General features: G+C 39.7%; 1 protein-coding gene across 1 annotated transcript; it reads left to right on the top strand.

The window, feature by feature from the left end:
• The first annotated feature begins 6,456 nt into the window (after positions 1 to 6,456).
• LOC105044596 (omega-3 fatty acid desaturase, chloroplastic) lies at positions 6,457 to 9,538 on the top strand. Its single transcript, XM_073257253.1, has 8 exons — positions 6,457 to 7,219; positions 7,319 to 7,408; positions 7,534 to 7,600; positions 7,699 to 7,791; positions 7,879 to 8,064; positions 8,166 to 8,246; positions 8,730 to 8,867; positions 8,970 to 9,538. The coding sequence occupies exons 1-8, from the start codon at positions 6,705 to 6,707 to the stop codon at positions 9,159 to 9,161; spliced, it is 1,362 nt and encodes a 453-aa protein (XP_073113354.1). The 5' UTR covers positions 6,457 to 6,704; the 3' UTR covers positions 9,162 to 9,538.
• Positions 9,539 to 15,983: the final 6,445 nt, after the last annotated feature.

Here is a 15,983-nt window from a genome sequence, read left to right as displayed (position 1 = left end):
CTACCTGCAGATCCTTCAGAAACCAAACAACTATGATGGATGGCCTCACAATATAAAAGATCATTTTCTCTTTCCTTACTGAAGTGCTTAAAACCAGCGGATGCCGACTATGCACTCTGAGAAGTTCATGAAAAGATTTATGAAAATTACTTAAGAGGCAAATCATTAGCTTATAAAGTCTTGCGACAATAATATTATTGACCCACCATAAAGAAAGTGCAGCTAAACTCGTTCGAAGATGTGAATCATGCCAGAAGTATGCTAACATACAACATCAACCGGTCAGTTAGCTGACATCAATTATTGCATCATAGCTCTTCGCACAATGGAGAATCGATATACTTGGTTCTTTTTCTCTGGTATCTGGTCAGAAAAAATTTATAGTGGTTACCATTGATTACTTCACCAAATGGGTAGAAGCAGAATCCTTGGCACAAATCATCGAAAGTAAGATGGAAGACTTCATTCAAAAATTAATCATATGTAGATTAGATCTACCACACATTATCATCACTGATAATGGTTGATAATTCGACAATCAAAATTTTAAAAAATTTTATATAAAATTTTATATTACGTACAAACTCACATTAGTCAACCATCTACAATCCAATGGTGAAGTGAAAGTAATAAACTGAATAATCTTATATGGTCTCAAGATCAGACTGAATGAAGCTAAAAGCCTCTGGATGAAAAAAAATTATATCTGATCTTATAGGCATATCGGACAACTCCTCATATACCGACAGAAAAATTATCATTCAACCTAGCCTATAGAACAAAGGTGATGATTTCACTTGAGATTGAATTACCATCAGTAAGAGTGGAACAATATAATGAGTCGAGCAATTCAGAATGTCAGAGAGCCGACCAAGACTTACTTTCGAAAGTCCAACAGCAAGCTCAAGTTCAGATGGCAGCATATCGACAAAGAGTAGCCCAGTATTACAATGCAAAAGTCAAGCTGAAGGTCTTTTATCTAGAAGATTTAGTCTTAAAAAAAATAAAAATTTCAAAATCTCTGGACCAAAAAAAATTATCTCCAAACTAGAAAGGACTCTACAGAGTAATTGAGACACTTCGATCGGGTGCATATCAATTAAAAACTCTCGATAGAATAACTATTTCTCTGACTTAGAATGTCGATAATTTGAAGATGTACTATCAATAAAGTTATTCATATGTATACTATTTGGAATGAAACATTCAGATTCTAAATCTTGAGATCTTCAATCAACTACAAGTTATCTGCAAAATAGCATTAGACCGACAAGTAATCAGTTAACTTATACTAACTGTATCTCGATTTTCACTGTAAAAATTGACTTAAGTCAAATGACGATATCGAATCGATAAATAATCAGTCAGCTTGTATCGACTATATCTTGATTTTCTATTGTACAAATTGATTTAAGTCGAATGACTACTCACGCCGACTTAACTTTAGTTAAGCAGAATATTATACCGACTCGACTTTGATCGAGTAGAAAATACATCGATTTGATTACGGTCAGTCAAAAGATATTTGACTTATCACCATCTATCAAATACCTAAAAAATATACAAGTTAAGTCAGCTGATGTCCGACTAGCAAAGAAACTCTACTACTATTATTAGTCGATATTCAATTCGTTGATGGATGATCGATAATCTGACTGTTATTCAACGACATTGACAGTACAAGTTTAAAAGGGAATTTCATAGAAAATTTCTTTCCATTCATTGAAAAAGAGATTACAAAATTGGACTCAATGTCTGATTATAAAATTGAACTTTGTCTGATTATAAAAAAAAGAAAAAGTATTACACCGATTACCAATCAGCTTTTTTTTCACTTTGCTCCGGTACAACTTCGGTAGTTGGAGCAGGTTCTGGTGCATCTCCTTCGTTCGGTGCGGTGGTCTCCTCAGCAATCTCTTCTTTCGAACTAGGAAGGACGATGCTGCTTAGGTCCAAGTTCGGATATAATTTTCTAACTGCATTTCTATCGTCCTCGTATCTGACACAGTAGGAGGCAAATTCATTCTCGAGAATTTCATCCTTGAATTCTTGTAATTCTTTGAAATTCTCGATGGCCAGACTCAGAGCACTTTTTGCTGATTCAGCTTCTTCCTTGACGGAGGCCGACTCTGCATCGACCAGTGCCAACCTCTCCATGATGGCCTGATGCCTTTCGCGCTCTGCTTCAAGCTCTTGTATACATCTGTCTCTCTCTCTTTAGAGCCAATTGATGAAATGCTTCTTGCTTTTGATCTAAGATTCAAGAGATGTGATTCTCTGTTGGCTGACCCTAATTTAGCTCTGGAGAACTGTAGTTCGACCGTCACGCGAAAGATCTCTTCTTAAAGCATCTTCTCCCATTCAACTACCACTTGAAATTGTTCAACAATAGTAGCTTTTTCGACATTGACGACCGCCACCTTGTCCATCTACGCCCGATGAAGCTCGATGAACTTTCAATATTTGCTCTCCAGAGCATACATATCGTGTGCCAGTTGAAAGAAAAGATAAGTCAAAAAAAGAGAGAGAGAAAAGTATCGTCAACTTACCCCAAGCATCATCGGGTAAAAAGAAGAAAATATTTTGGACACTGTCCGATCTTTCCTACTCTTCTTTCTATCGGGAGAAGAACTGTCTCGATGAGTCGTTTGGCCAACATTAGGTTGGCCAAAGTCGACTCACCGATCGAAATCTGAATATTGAAAAGAGTGGGGAGACTCGTCGATGACCCATTGTCAGCAGAGATAGCCGACGCCTTTCTCCGCTCCGCAGTCGGTGATCGTTTGCTTGAATCGCCGCAAAATCGATGCTCGACTATGCTCGAGATCACGCCACTAGTGGAATGGCTTGCGCAGCAGCAGATAGTTCTGGTTCGACCACAGATTCGGTCCGAACCCCCACAGATGGTGCTGCTGATGGTTCTGATATGGCATCTTCACCTCTTGCTGTCTCAACTCCGATCGATGGTACTTCATTTAAAGAAAGCATTGTCGGGGCCGACAATGCTATAACTGGCTCAGTGCTGAGAGCTACCACCGATGGAAAGTGGGATTCCCTTATCGGTGCTGACTCAGAGTCACCCCGATACCTCTTCGACAGTCAGGACGGTCCAGTATCGGTCGCTGCTCTCTTCTTAACAGTATAAAGATGGATGTTGGCAGCTGAGATGGATGCTGTCAACTGCATAGCTGCAATCAAAAGACAAAATTCAGTACAAAGTTCAGAAGCAAACAAAAAAAATAAAGCGATTGATTATGCTATACTTAAAGAGGTTACCGAACTAATTAAGTCTGGCATCATAGAGAGCTTGCTCTGTCATCAACTCTCGTTGTGTTGGGACTTCCATATCTTTAAGTCAGAGAAAATCTTTTCAATCAATGATGTCAACCCGACTATGCTCATTGGGGTAGGTTCTCGGATCACCTCAGCATGAAGAAAATTCCAAAGAGATGAAGAAGAAACGAAGAAAAATTGATTCTTCCATCCATGAATGGACGATGGAAGATCAAAAGTAAAAGAAAGATTCTTCCTCAGGTTGAAAAACTACTAACCCTTAGCTTTTAGGTGAGGACGGAGGATAAAGAAAACTAAAAAAAGAGAAGGATGAGGGTCGATCAGAATAAGAAGACACAACAGAACAAAGCTGATAATCAGTTGAATGGAGTTCGGAGCCAGCTGAGCGGGACAAAGGCGGTAATAATTAAGAAGATTCTGGATAAACTTCAAAATCAAAAAATGAAGATCGGTCCGAAGGTCCTCGATATAAAATGCAACCTGATCTGGAGGAGGAGAGTTTATCCGACCATCCGGAGCAGGGGCAAATAGCTAATATTGCTCTAGGATACAGTACTATTCTCGGAGCCGTCCGACATTGGGTCTGAACAAGGAAGAGACTTCCATCTCCAGACCTGAAGAAGAATTATCGGTCAGAGACTATCTCGAGAAGTTGAGGCCTTCTTCCTCTTATCCCTACTTACCATTGAAAATGAAAGAACTTAGAAAAAGAAGAGAAGAAAAAACCTAGAAGAGAGAAACGAGAACTCGACCTGGAGAACTAGGACATGATGTGAACAAGAAAAGCTCTCAGCACCTGAGGACAGAACCTTCTGTTATAGAGAAAAATAACGAATGCAAAAGCAAAAAGTCCAAATGAAAGTGACTTAATATATAGAGGACCCCTCAACGGTCTGGATGAAGTTATTCAAATCAGGGCTCTTCCAGATTTCGACACGTGGCTACATCAAAACTGACCATTGATCGGACAGTTTGATGCACCTATCCTCAGATCATGCCACCTCATCACTTTCCATGTGAATGGCACAAAGCCAATGACATCTGGACACGTGGCCAAAATCGATTAGTTAGAATCAAATTGTCCGAATTCATCAGATACCGAATTATCTTCTCGAAGCGACACTTCAATGATGATCTCATAGTTATCGAAACGATAAAACGACTAGAGACCCTTCAGTTTTTCGAAAAAATCATTAATGTTTATAGTTGAATCGGGGCTCGAGACAATACGTGGCAACTCTCTTCGTCCAACGTGTCAGACCACGTGACAATCCACATGTCAGACTACCTTGAACTTGGGAGTGGAGGGCAATTGTTGGGACAATTTAGCCGATTCTCCGATTCTGATTCTTAATCAGCCTCATAAGCACAAACTGCCGACTATCAATCGGCTTGCCGACCAACGATCGGCTATCCTTAGTCATCAATAAACTCCAACTATAATAATTCGATTGATTTCAAATCGATGACTATCGGCATATCAGAGTTGCCGACCGATGCTCATTCAGAATTATCGATCGATGCTTATTCGGACTTCCACAGCTACCGACATACGATCGATATATTTTGATTACTGACATATAGTCGGCTTACCAGAAACTGTCAGTGCAGAAAATGCATAATGGCCAGAACATGATCAATGATGGGTATAATCATCCATCTCATGATCACATAATGCCGGAACAAGCGGGATCCACGTGTCTAACCATTACAAATGGTTACCAACTACTCGTCTATAAAAGAAGGTAAATGAACAGTATTTGCTAAGATCTCTTGAGAGCTGAAACTCTGTCTCTTTGAATATTTATGTGCTGTTCACTACTCTCCACTGACTTGAATATTGGAGGATCTCCATCGGATATAATTTCAATCAGTATGGATTTTATTTTACAGATGCTCTTCATCAATAATAGACGTAACATAAAATTGACCGCAACAGACTTATCCACGAGCCACACATGCTTAATTTTTCTTTATAGATAATATCTAAACCAGGTTCAATAGTTGTGTCGGCTACGAAGACACATAGAGACAACTGACTAAAATCTTAGTTTTTGGATCCTTTGACCGGAATCAAGAATTCCAACAACCTACCACCAATTCGACACGCCACAGTGTATTTTTTAGATGACTCTTAGCTTGATATTTTCAACCTGTGAGTCTATTAAAAAATTTAATTAGCAAGACCTTCGTCACTGAAGCTTATCGTGGCAATTTATCATACTTTGCAATCTCGCATGTTAAATTTGCACATATAACATGTACGATAGACTCAAGCTTGATAACCCAGTTCTAATTCGCAATTGCTAACCAAGGATCATAACCAAAACAAGCGAATCGGATCTACTCTTTGTTTGTTTGTCTCTTTGTTACTTACAAATATGCTAACAATTTTCACTGATCATCATTAAGCATTAAATACTACGACTGCTTATATATAAATAAACTTGGATGAATAACATATTTTAATATCCAAAATAGTAATTTAGGTGACATAGCAGAATATCATTCTCCAATTAAAAATACCATAAAACGAATATATAACTCTAACGTGCCGTCGATACATGCAACAATTTCCTATTGATTCCTCGTACAATAGCCTACGATGTTAACAAATAAACAGGTGATAAATGAAAAAATTGTCAAATATGTGAATTGTGAAATATCATGGCTAAATATAACAAATATTTCTTAAGTTATACCCTCTTTTTGGGTGTTTTATCACTGGTCGGTGGTCGCCATCTCCTCCGTTCTTCTTTTGTTTTAACCTACTTTCGTCTATGGCGGGTAGGGAGACTGCGATCCGCGTCTTGAAATGCTCCACGTGATTCTTCTTTTCAACACAAAATGTATTTCAAAACCCTAGCGGTCAACGGTCGGCTTCCGTCACCGTAAAGGCGCACGGAAACGGACGCAAAATCTCACGTCGCGGGAACCCTCCTCGCGTTATGAAATTACCAAAACGCCCCAGTCGGAATCGGGCTCCGTCGTCGAAGATTTTTCTTTTTACCGTTTCCTAATCCTACCGAGTCACCAACACCAAGCCCTCCGCGTTCGTGCGAATCGTGTGGGTCAAAACAGCAGCCGTTTTACGCGTGCCGACGCCGTCAAATGCCGAATTCTCCACAAGCATCTCATCATAAATCCTCGAACCGAAGCGCGGCCCTCCTGCGCTGCAACTTGGCACAGAAAGTAGCGGGGAGGAGAGAGAGAGAGAGAGAGAGAGAGAGAGAGGAGAGGCAAACGAGAGGCTCTCCGGAGAGAAGGACGACCAGCCTCTAGATTCCCATCTTTTCTCCTCCAAGCCTTTTCCTTTGCCTCTTAATAACCTCGTACTAGAACACCCTCAAACTCCGGGAAATAGAAGGCAGGGGAAGGCGGAAAGGAGGGCTTTTTGTTTGGTTGCTACGATGGCGAGTTGGGTTCTATCTGAATGCTGTGGTCTAAGACCGCTGCCGGCGGATTTCTCCCGGCCCACATCCAGGCTCCAGCCGCTCCGGCGGAGCCTACCCTGTCCGGCCGTCCGTGGCGTGGATTTCCGCCGCCAGATCTGTCTCGGAGGCCGGCCGCCCTACCGGGACTGGGCGCTGAGGGTGAGCACGCCGCTGAGGGTAGCGACGGTGGAGGAGGAGAGGGAAGGTGGGGAGGTTAACGGGAAACGGGTGAATGGATGTGAAAGAGAGGTGCCGAAGTTCGACCATGGTATGCCGCCGCCGTTCGGGCTGGCGGAGATCCGGGCGGCCATCCCCAAGCACTGCTGGGTGAAGGATCCCTGGAAATCCATGAGTTACGTCGTCCGAGATGTCGTCGCTGTGTTTGGGCTCGCAGCCGCCGCCGCCTACCTCAATAACTGGATGGTGTGGCCGCTCTACTGGGCGGCTCAGGGCACCATGTTCTGGGCTCTCTTCGTTCTTGGCCACGATTGGTATGGATTTCCGCCATAAAGATTGGTTTTTTAGTCTTTTTCCCTTTGAGATGAAGCCAATTTTTGTCCGTATTCTTATAAAAACTGAATCTTTGGCAGTGGTCATGGAAGCTTTTCGAGCAATCCGAAGCTGAACAGCGTGGTTGGGCATTTGCTCCATTCTTCCATTCTCGTGCCTTACCATGGCTGGTATGTTCCCTGTTCCCAATCTGAGCTATGGAAGCTAATTAGATTTCAAGGAAGTAGAAGCACTGTTATCTCTGCGAAGCTTGGATGTCTAATTACTATTGGGGTAATACTGCCGAAATTTGCAGGAGGATTAGTCACAGGACTCATCACCAGAACCATGGACACGTCGAGAATGACGAGTCGTGGCACCCTGTTAGTCTCTTGCCTCCTACTTGTCTTTTAGATTGTTTGTTGCTTTAGTCGAACATCTTAATTTATGATGGGTTTTTATCATATTGGATTACTTGCAGTTACCAGAGAAGTTATATAGAAGTCTGGATTCTGCAACTCGGATTTTGCGTTTCACATTGCCTTTCCCAATGCTTGCATACCCTTTGTACCTGGTGAGCACCCACACTTTAAATGGGATCAATTATGGACACTGAGGATCCCAATTTAGCTAAATTTTTAATATGTATGTTGATTTACAGTGGTCAAGGAGTCCAGGGAAGAAGGGGTCGCACTTCCATCCGGATAGTGATCTATTTCTTCCAAAGGAGAGGAAGGATGTGATAACATCAACAGCGTGCTGGTCAGCAATGGTGGCGGTACTTGCAGGATTAACATGGAAATTTGGCCTTGTTCCAATGATAAAGCTGTATGGAATTCCCTACTTGGTGGGTCTATTAACTCTTTTAATTATGTTTACTGTTAATGAGAGCATTCATGGATTTTTGGCTGTGAATTTTGTTATGATTAATTGTGGTTCTGAATGCAGATATTCGTCATGTGGTTGGATTTTGTGACATATTTGCATCATCATGGGCATGATGAGAAACTTCCTTGGTATCGCGGAAAGGTATACAATCATATATATATATATATATATATCTTTCTTTCTAGTGTGCATCTATCAATCTCCAACCGTTTAGAAAAGCCACAATTGTATTTAGGAGCTTAATTTATATACATCTTAAATTTAAGTATTCATCATCTAGGGAAATTGTTTTCTACAAACTTCCAATGGAAATGGCAACTCTTTTTTTTCTAAATTTTGTTTTGGAGGGCTTCTTCATTGCTTATTTCTGTCAATTTTTTCCAAAATGACTAATGCAAGCACTAGATATAAGATCACTGTCTTGTTATGCATATGTTCATTTTTGCGCTGTTTGCTCAGAATAGAAGAGAAAGTAAATTAGTCTCAAATCCTAGCATATGTGGAAGACAAGTTAGGCTGCCAAAGTTATGACAGTAGTTTGTGGGCAAATTTTGCGGCGGGCTTCCTCATTCTTGCTTGTGCATTTGTTTATGAGGTAATGAATGTGCCTTTCTTTTCCTTCAGGAGTGGAGTTATCTCCGCGGAGGGCTTACAACATTAGATCGGGATTATGGATGGATCAATAACATCCACCATGATATTGGGACTCATGTGATACATCACCTCTTCCCACAGATACCACATTACCATCTAATAGAAGCTGTAAGTATCACTGGCTTGTTACCTTTTCTTCAACATTCTTCAGAAAGATGAATGAGAAAAATGCTGCTTCTAACACTCATAAACATTGCATTGATGTATCAGACTGAGGCAGCAAAGCCAGTGCTCGGAAAGTACTACAGGGAACCTGAGAAATCTGGTCCTTTGCCATTTCACCTAGTTGGTGTCCTCACGAAGAGCATGGGAAGCGATCGCTATGTTAGTGATACTGGAGATGTCGTCTACTATCAGAATGATAGCCAAAAGAATAGTTTTTCACAGAAGAACTCAGATTGAAACTTAGCTCACGTGCATGGGAAGATTTCTGATGCACAAGTGTTCAAATTCGTATTATTCATTCTTTTCTCTTCCAGCTAAAGGGGAAGAGATTGCAGATTGATGCACCTTCTGGTGGAAGAAGGTGCATACCAAACTTGTCCTCAAATGCATTTTATTATGATATGTAATTAAACATGAACCTGTATTTGTTAAGCTGCTGGGGAAAATCATCTCAGCACACGAAGCTATAATTATTTTAGGTGAAAATGTCAAGTAATCAGAGAGAAAAGGAGGAAAGAAAATAATGCTGACTGCTGGTTACTTTATCTAAATTTCCATGGCTAGTGTGCATATGATTGGTGAATGAAAAGGTGATGAGATTTTTGTTGATTGAATCTGATGTTCTCCTTCTAACCTCTTGTTTGCTATGAGGAATTCTACTCCACTCGTTCTCTATCTTGACTGGAGGAAACATCAGTTTCCACCCATCTCTGTCGAAGGACAGAGGTGCTCGTTTTCCATGAGGTGGGAGCTGTTCCATTGATATTCTTACTTGGCGGAAGCAAGGGGTGTCCTTTTCTCGTGTCCTCTTGTTACGGTGCACTTGCCAGGAAATGTCACTGGCTGCACACTGGTTCATTTCATCATGTATTTGATTTGATGGACCAACAGAGGTGGGAAAGTCTCCTAGCTATGTATATCAGAACCATTTGTGGGGCAAAATTTTACCAAATACCTAATTGGCTCTTTTGTTGAGCTTTATCATAATCCTTGTTTCACTATTTTTGAAATTTTGGGCCAAGTCTTTCTTGGAGGGTTGGATCTGATGGAAATGGATTTTGGCAGCAGAATTCATTTACAATAAATTCAGGATAACTTGATGTCTTCTGTATATTAGCAGTAGCTTGATTAACTAGCAAGATCATATGATTGGGAGGGAAAAATTACAGGAAAAAATTTAGAATCAGACATCCTTGGTTTTTTACAGATTGTTTTGCTGACAGAAGAAAATTTGAGAAAATAAATATACAAGGTTTATTAAATGAACTCTGAGTGCATTATTTATTTCTTTTAATGGGGGATCGCAGCCAGCACATGCTTTGTCAGTTCCGAAGCAGACGTCCATGACTCTGCCTTTTTATAGGTGAGATATCTTAAATGTTTTATAGAGAGAGATCTCTTGAATGGAGACTCGATTGCATGCAAAGTTGTTGTTCTTTCTGTCTTCAGGATAATTTGATGTCCAAGCAGATTAAGGGTCTGTTTAGATGATTGAATTCAAAATTTAATAAAATTTATAAATTGAATCAATATAATCATCAAAAATATTAAGTTATAGGTGGGACGATGTCTATGTTTATAAATATTCTGGACATCTTTTGAGTGGGCAGGCCGAATCCTATAGAGAAAAAGCCTAACCTGCGAAGGTCATTTTTTTCTTTTTATAGGATTGAGACCAGCCCACTCAAAAGATGGTTCATAAAATTTGTAAATATGGATGTAGTCCGGTCCATAATCTAATATTTATGATGGCTGGTTCATAAATTTTATAGGATTTTGTACCTAATCATCCCAGCAGCTCCAAAAAAATAAAAAAAATAAAAAAAAAGTTGTGAAACCCTATTGTTATGACATAAAGTATACACACTCAATTAATATCATCTCAAATCCAATGGCAATTTTACCGTACTGATTTAGTTCTTTTGAGCAAAAGTTAAAGCAATAAAGACACAGTTTTTCTCCTTTTTCTTTTTTTTTTTTTGGTGAAATAGGAGGTGCAACCCACCCGGAATTTATTTAAAGGGGAATAGATCCATCATGAAACAAAGTTAATGGTCAAAGCAATCACTATCCGGTTTAAAAGCCTAACACCTGGATGGTAAGGCCCTTGTATATTAAAAATATTCAGGTGACTAGGCCTGTGACATAAGGATTTCTTGTGAGGTTGGTTCAATGTTTTAGCACTTGGTTTAAATCTTAAATTTTTTGTCATGCCTGGACTTATACTAACATGCCACAATCATCTTTTATTTATTTGTTATTGACGTAGTGATTGTGCTCAGAACCTGGGCAAGGATAAATGATATAGATCCATAGCATAATGGTTGCATGCGCTGCTAAAAGCAGTCCTATTAAAGGAAAAGCGTACTATTAAATCCATTGCAAATATAGGCCAAGGCCTTGTGAATCATCAACCTTTACAAACACTAAGGACAGGTCATTCTAAGAAATCGCCGGCATGAGAACATGGAGGCATCAATGATCCATAGATCTTTCTAAGAATTTTTTTTTCAAATATATATATATATATATATATATATATATATATATATATATATATATATATATATATATATATATAAGAGAGCAAGGAGAGTTCAGAGTTAGGTGGAGCCTCCCCTCTAGAGGAAGCCCCTTCAATTCCAATGAGCCATCAGAAAGAACATATTTGGCTATATATGATTCTCAAGATTCATGAGACAGCGAGCTGCTGACTATAAAATTGGAAGACATTTTTTCTTTTTTTGTTTGTTTTTTGAGAAACATGAGATCTAGAATTATTGCTTGGGGAAGAGATGTCATAAAGGCTAAAGTTTGTTCCATGGTTTGTGTAAGAAATTATAGATGTAAGGACAAACAAGATTAACAAGATGACCAGATCACTAGAACACTATATATCTTCCTGGATCTGGTTGTATTATAACGAATTGAGACCTGAAATCATTAGTATTTAAACCTGAGAATAGTATGCAGTTTGCTTTGCTATTAAAAAATGGAACAATTCAATTATATTCTAGTGCAGTGGTTTTCCTCTAGCTGAAGCTCATAAACTATGGTACTAAGAGGTTGGCTCCCCATGTTTCCTGTCACAAGGTGGACATTTGTCTTGGTTCCATCAGTACGAGGGTTTTGGAATTCAAATAAAATAGAATGGGAAATTTTTGGAATATTGGAAAGGATTTGACAGAAGCAAAACTTGTCACGTCCCGAACCCAACATCCGAATCGGATACGTGATGGCCGCACACTCCTTAAAGCATGCCCTAAAGAATATGCAAGGCCAAAATAAATCATCACAATCTTAACATCCATAACAATTAATTTCAAATATAATTCATAAAATCTTGCATAATTACAATTTAAATTTCTTCAATTCTCTGATCAGATACTATGACACTCTATTTATCCTTCTGCTCACCCGTAAATCCAAGCCATAGCCAATTTAAGTCATCCTGTAACTCTGAGAAGAAAAAAAAAGATGAAGGGGTGTGAGCTTTACAGCCCAGTAAGAATTCTCATATCACACTGATATAGTACTATAGTCTGAAAATAAGGATAAGCAGTAAAATATAAAATCTCATGTTCAATGTCCAGAATAATGCAAACATTCATAAATTTTCTGTCTTGTTAAAATAGATGCATCATCATATGTTAACAGGTAAAACACTTTTGTTCAACAATTATTTCATGTCTTATCTTTCATTTCTCCTTTCATAATCACATGATTTTTAACATTTTCTTTCTGGCTCTGGACTATCCAAGTCTATACCTCAGTCATCATCCGGATCGAATCCACTTTAAAAAGTCTTTCAAGACTGTCCCAGGATGAGCTCCTGGCCGGCTGTCCCACGTACGGAAGCCCGTGAGAGGCTGTCCCAGGCATAAGCTTCTGGCGGGCTGTCCCAAGCATGAGCTCCTGACCGGCTGATCCACCTGTAAGCCAGTGGGGGCTGTCCCAAGCATAAGCTCCTGGCGGACTGTTCCACATGACAAGACTAGTCCATACCATATATCTCTTTCTTTTCATTTAATCATTTTGTGTTGATTTCATCAAATCAATTCTGTCTTGCATTATGATCAATTCAGATATGTCATATCTATATAATCATGCCATCGATCTCTGATACATATATATTGACATAACATACTCATGCTCAAAATCAAATAACAGTATCTCAGATATAATAAATTCATCGATCTCAAATTCGACAACGCAAAACCAATAATGCAAGACCAACAGTAAAATAGTATATATATAATAGTGATCATGTATAGGGATTCTTACCTTTACCGGTGACTGATCCAAGCACAGAAATCAATGTTCTTCTTTGATTTATGAATTTTTTTAATAAAATATTCCACTCGATATCATTTGCAGACAATCATCTCTTCGTAACCCTGATCAAATATAAAGATCATATATGGAGAAAATTACCGATAATCGATCCTAATAATACAGATCGAAGATCTCTCTTAGGATTAACCAAAATTAGGACTTGTCTATGTATCTGGATCCTCCATTGATTCATAAGACTTCTAGAGAGAGAAAATTCATGAAGAGAGAGAAAATTCTAGAGAGAGAAAGTAGAGAGAGAGTGGAGAGAGAAACCTTCGTATCCTTCCGATGAGGCACTCATGATCGAGATCATCAGAGGTCCTATCAGGGTGACTCAATATGAATCAAGTGTTACAAATTTCGAATAGGATCGAACTGGGATCAGATCTACCGCACGAATTTCGGAGCAACCTCAGATCATCTTATTTTCATCTTCAAGTTTATTCTAGGATTCATGATGCAATCAGAGAAGAAGAAAAGATCTCAGAGAGACAAAATCCGTAAAGAGAGAGAAAAGTCTAGAGAGAGAATCTAGAGAGAGAAAATGTAGAGAGAGAAGGTAGAGAGAGGAGAGAGAAAAGAGAGAGAAAGAAGAGAGAAAGGAGAGGGAGGAAAAATTCTCTCCTTCTTCTTCTTATTTTATTTTATTTTATTTTTTATTTTTCTCTTTCTCTTTTTTATTTTTCCTTTTTCTTTTCTTTTTCTTTTTCTTTTTCCTTTTTCTTTTCTTTTCTTTTCTTCTTCTTCTTCCTTCTTCTTTTCTTCCCGCGGCCTCCCTTAGCTGAAACAGGGGAGGACCGTGAGGTCTCCCTTGATGGCTCGGGCTTCGACGAGAGGGTGACTTGGCCGGAGGTCCAGTAACGGCGGCCGACCATGCAAGCTGGCCGACGACTAGGTTTGGCCGGCGAGCTTTCTCCTTTTTTTTTTTTTCGAAAAACAGGAGATCCGTCCCCTTCTTCATGATTTTCGGCCATTGGCCGATCGCCGACGGTCGAGAACTCTCGAGGAAGAGAGATAGAGGGATGGCGGTGCTGTCCTAGGGATAAGACGCCGCAAATGGCGGTGCCGGCGGTCGGAAAAAAAAAAGGAAAGGGCTTGACCAAACAGGGAAAAACAGAGTCTTACGTTTTTCATGAGTTTTTCCGACGATCCCGACGGCTGGCAAGGGTGTGCGAGCTATGGAAAGAAGGGGAAGGAAGAGGAGATTTATAGGGTGTAGGGGAGGTCGAATCCGCCTCGGATTTGACCTCTCTACGGGTGATTTGGGTGGAAGAAGACTCCCAGTGGGAGTCTTCTTCATTCTATTTTTTTTTTTTTTTTTTGGGTTATTACAAAACTTGTAGAAAAATATTGAGAAAATGATATAAAATACTTCGAAAAGATGACCTTATTTATAATCTTTGTTAGGCCGTGGCTGTGAAATTGGGACTAAATTGACTGTCAGGCAGAGATGAACAGATGGAAGGATTTGATAAATCTAAATCGAAATATGAACCTTTCCTCTAAGGTAAATGGTTCCAATGAAAAGGCATCAAATATGCCATACAAAAAGGTACCATTTGCACAGAAGAATGATTTACCTTTTTTCGCCATATGTACTGTTGGATCAGGTAATAGCCACTATAAGATCTATGCAGATAGATGAAAGAGATATTTCGGAGTGCTTTAAGACTATGCAGGATATGATCCAACACTTGATGTTATAAAAAAAAGATCAATCATTCTTTCATGAGAAAGATACAACCCAAACCCCAGTAATGTTAGAGCTCTGCACATGGTCATAGTGCAAGTTTCATTCCCGTGCTCCATGGTTATAAAGTCCTTTAAATTTCTCTAAGAAACACCAGATACTCTTAAGAAGTATATAGGACTCAAATCTAAATAAAAGCTGCATATATATATATATATATATAGGAGAGAAGACATGCAAGCTCATTTGACTGTTTCTCCCAAATGCCAAATAAAATCATCTATATCCCATTGCTTATCCACTAGCTTGGGCTCACCTGTGAGGCTGATTAGCTGGGCCCATTTATGCACATAAAGGCCCTCAATAGTTTCAACCAGCAAAGGGCCCAAGATATAGACCCAATTTGAACCTTATCCAGCATGAGCAATTCTCTGTGCACCGCGCGTGGTGATTGAATCATGCGCGGGGCCGGAGAGACGGCGGGGGCCAATAAAAAAAAAAAAAAGGGACCGGGCCCTGCGCGTGATCCAGTCGTCGCGCACGGTGCACAAAGAATTTCGCATCCAGCATTTAGACACAGACTAGGCTCGGGCCTCTTGTAATGAACAGTGGCATCAGGCTAGGCTCACATCAGGCATAAGGCTTCAACCCTGACTCCTTGAGTCAAAACCGGGCCAGGGTCAGACACGACTTTTTTGGGGCCCTTGACACTTTGGACTATAGATCTTTCCCATTGCCGAATCCAAATTTCTTCTATCTCTCCTTTGATCAAGTTCGTGTATTTCCTCCTCCTCTCTCTCTCTCTCTCTCTCTCTCTCTCTCTATCTTTCTTCGTGCAATCCAATGATGTCATACGACAATACGTTCACAAAGCTAGTCAGCTAAAATTGGTTCTTCTAACAAGTTGGCGGCCCTTCACAAAAGGAGAAGGCTTAGGCCCTAATGGGCACATTGAACTAGAATCTTTTATCAAAAGAAAAACTTGAACTTGAATCATGTATTAATTTGGGGTAACTTTGATTGCTGGCGGAAAA

This window comes from Elaeis guineensis, chromosome 5 (assembly GCF_000442705.2).
Source record: "Elaeis guineensis isolate ETL-2024a chromosome 5, EG11, whole genome shotgun sequence".
NCBI classification, from domain to species: Eukaryota; Viridiplantae; Streptophyta; class Magnoliopsida; order Arecales; family Arecaceae; genus Elaeis; species Elaeis guineensis.
This window is presented reverse-complemented; position numbering and strand designations above follow the sequence as displayed.

Coding starts and splice junctions, on each gene's coding strand:
- LOC105044596 (XM_073257253.1), top strand. CDS start 6,705: ATGGCGAGTTGGGTTCTATCTGAATGCTGTGGTCTAAGACCGCTGCCG. Junction 7,220..7,318: donor TTCGTTCTTGGCCACGATTG/GTATGGATTTCC, acceptor AATCTTTGGCAG/TGGTCATGGAAGCTTTTCGA. Junction 7,409..7,533: donor CTCGTGCCTTACCATGGCTG/GTATGTTCCCTG, acceptor CGAAATTTGCAG/GAGGATTAGTCACAGGACTC.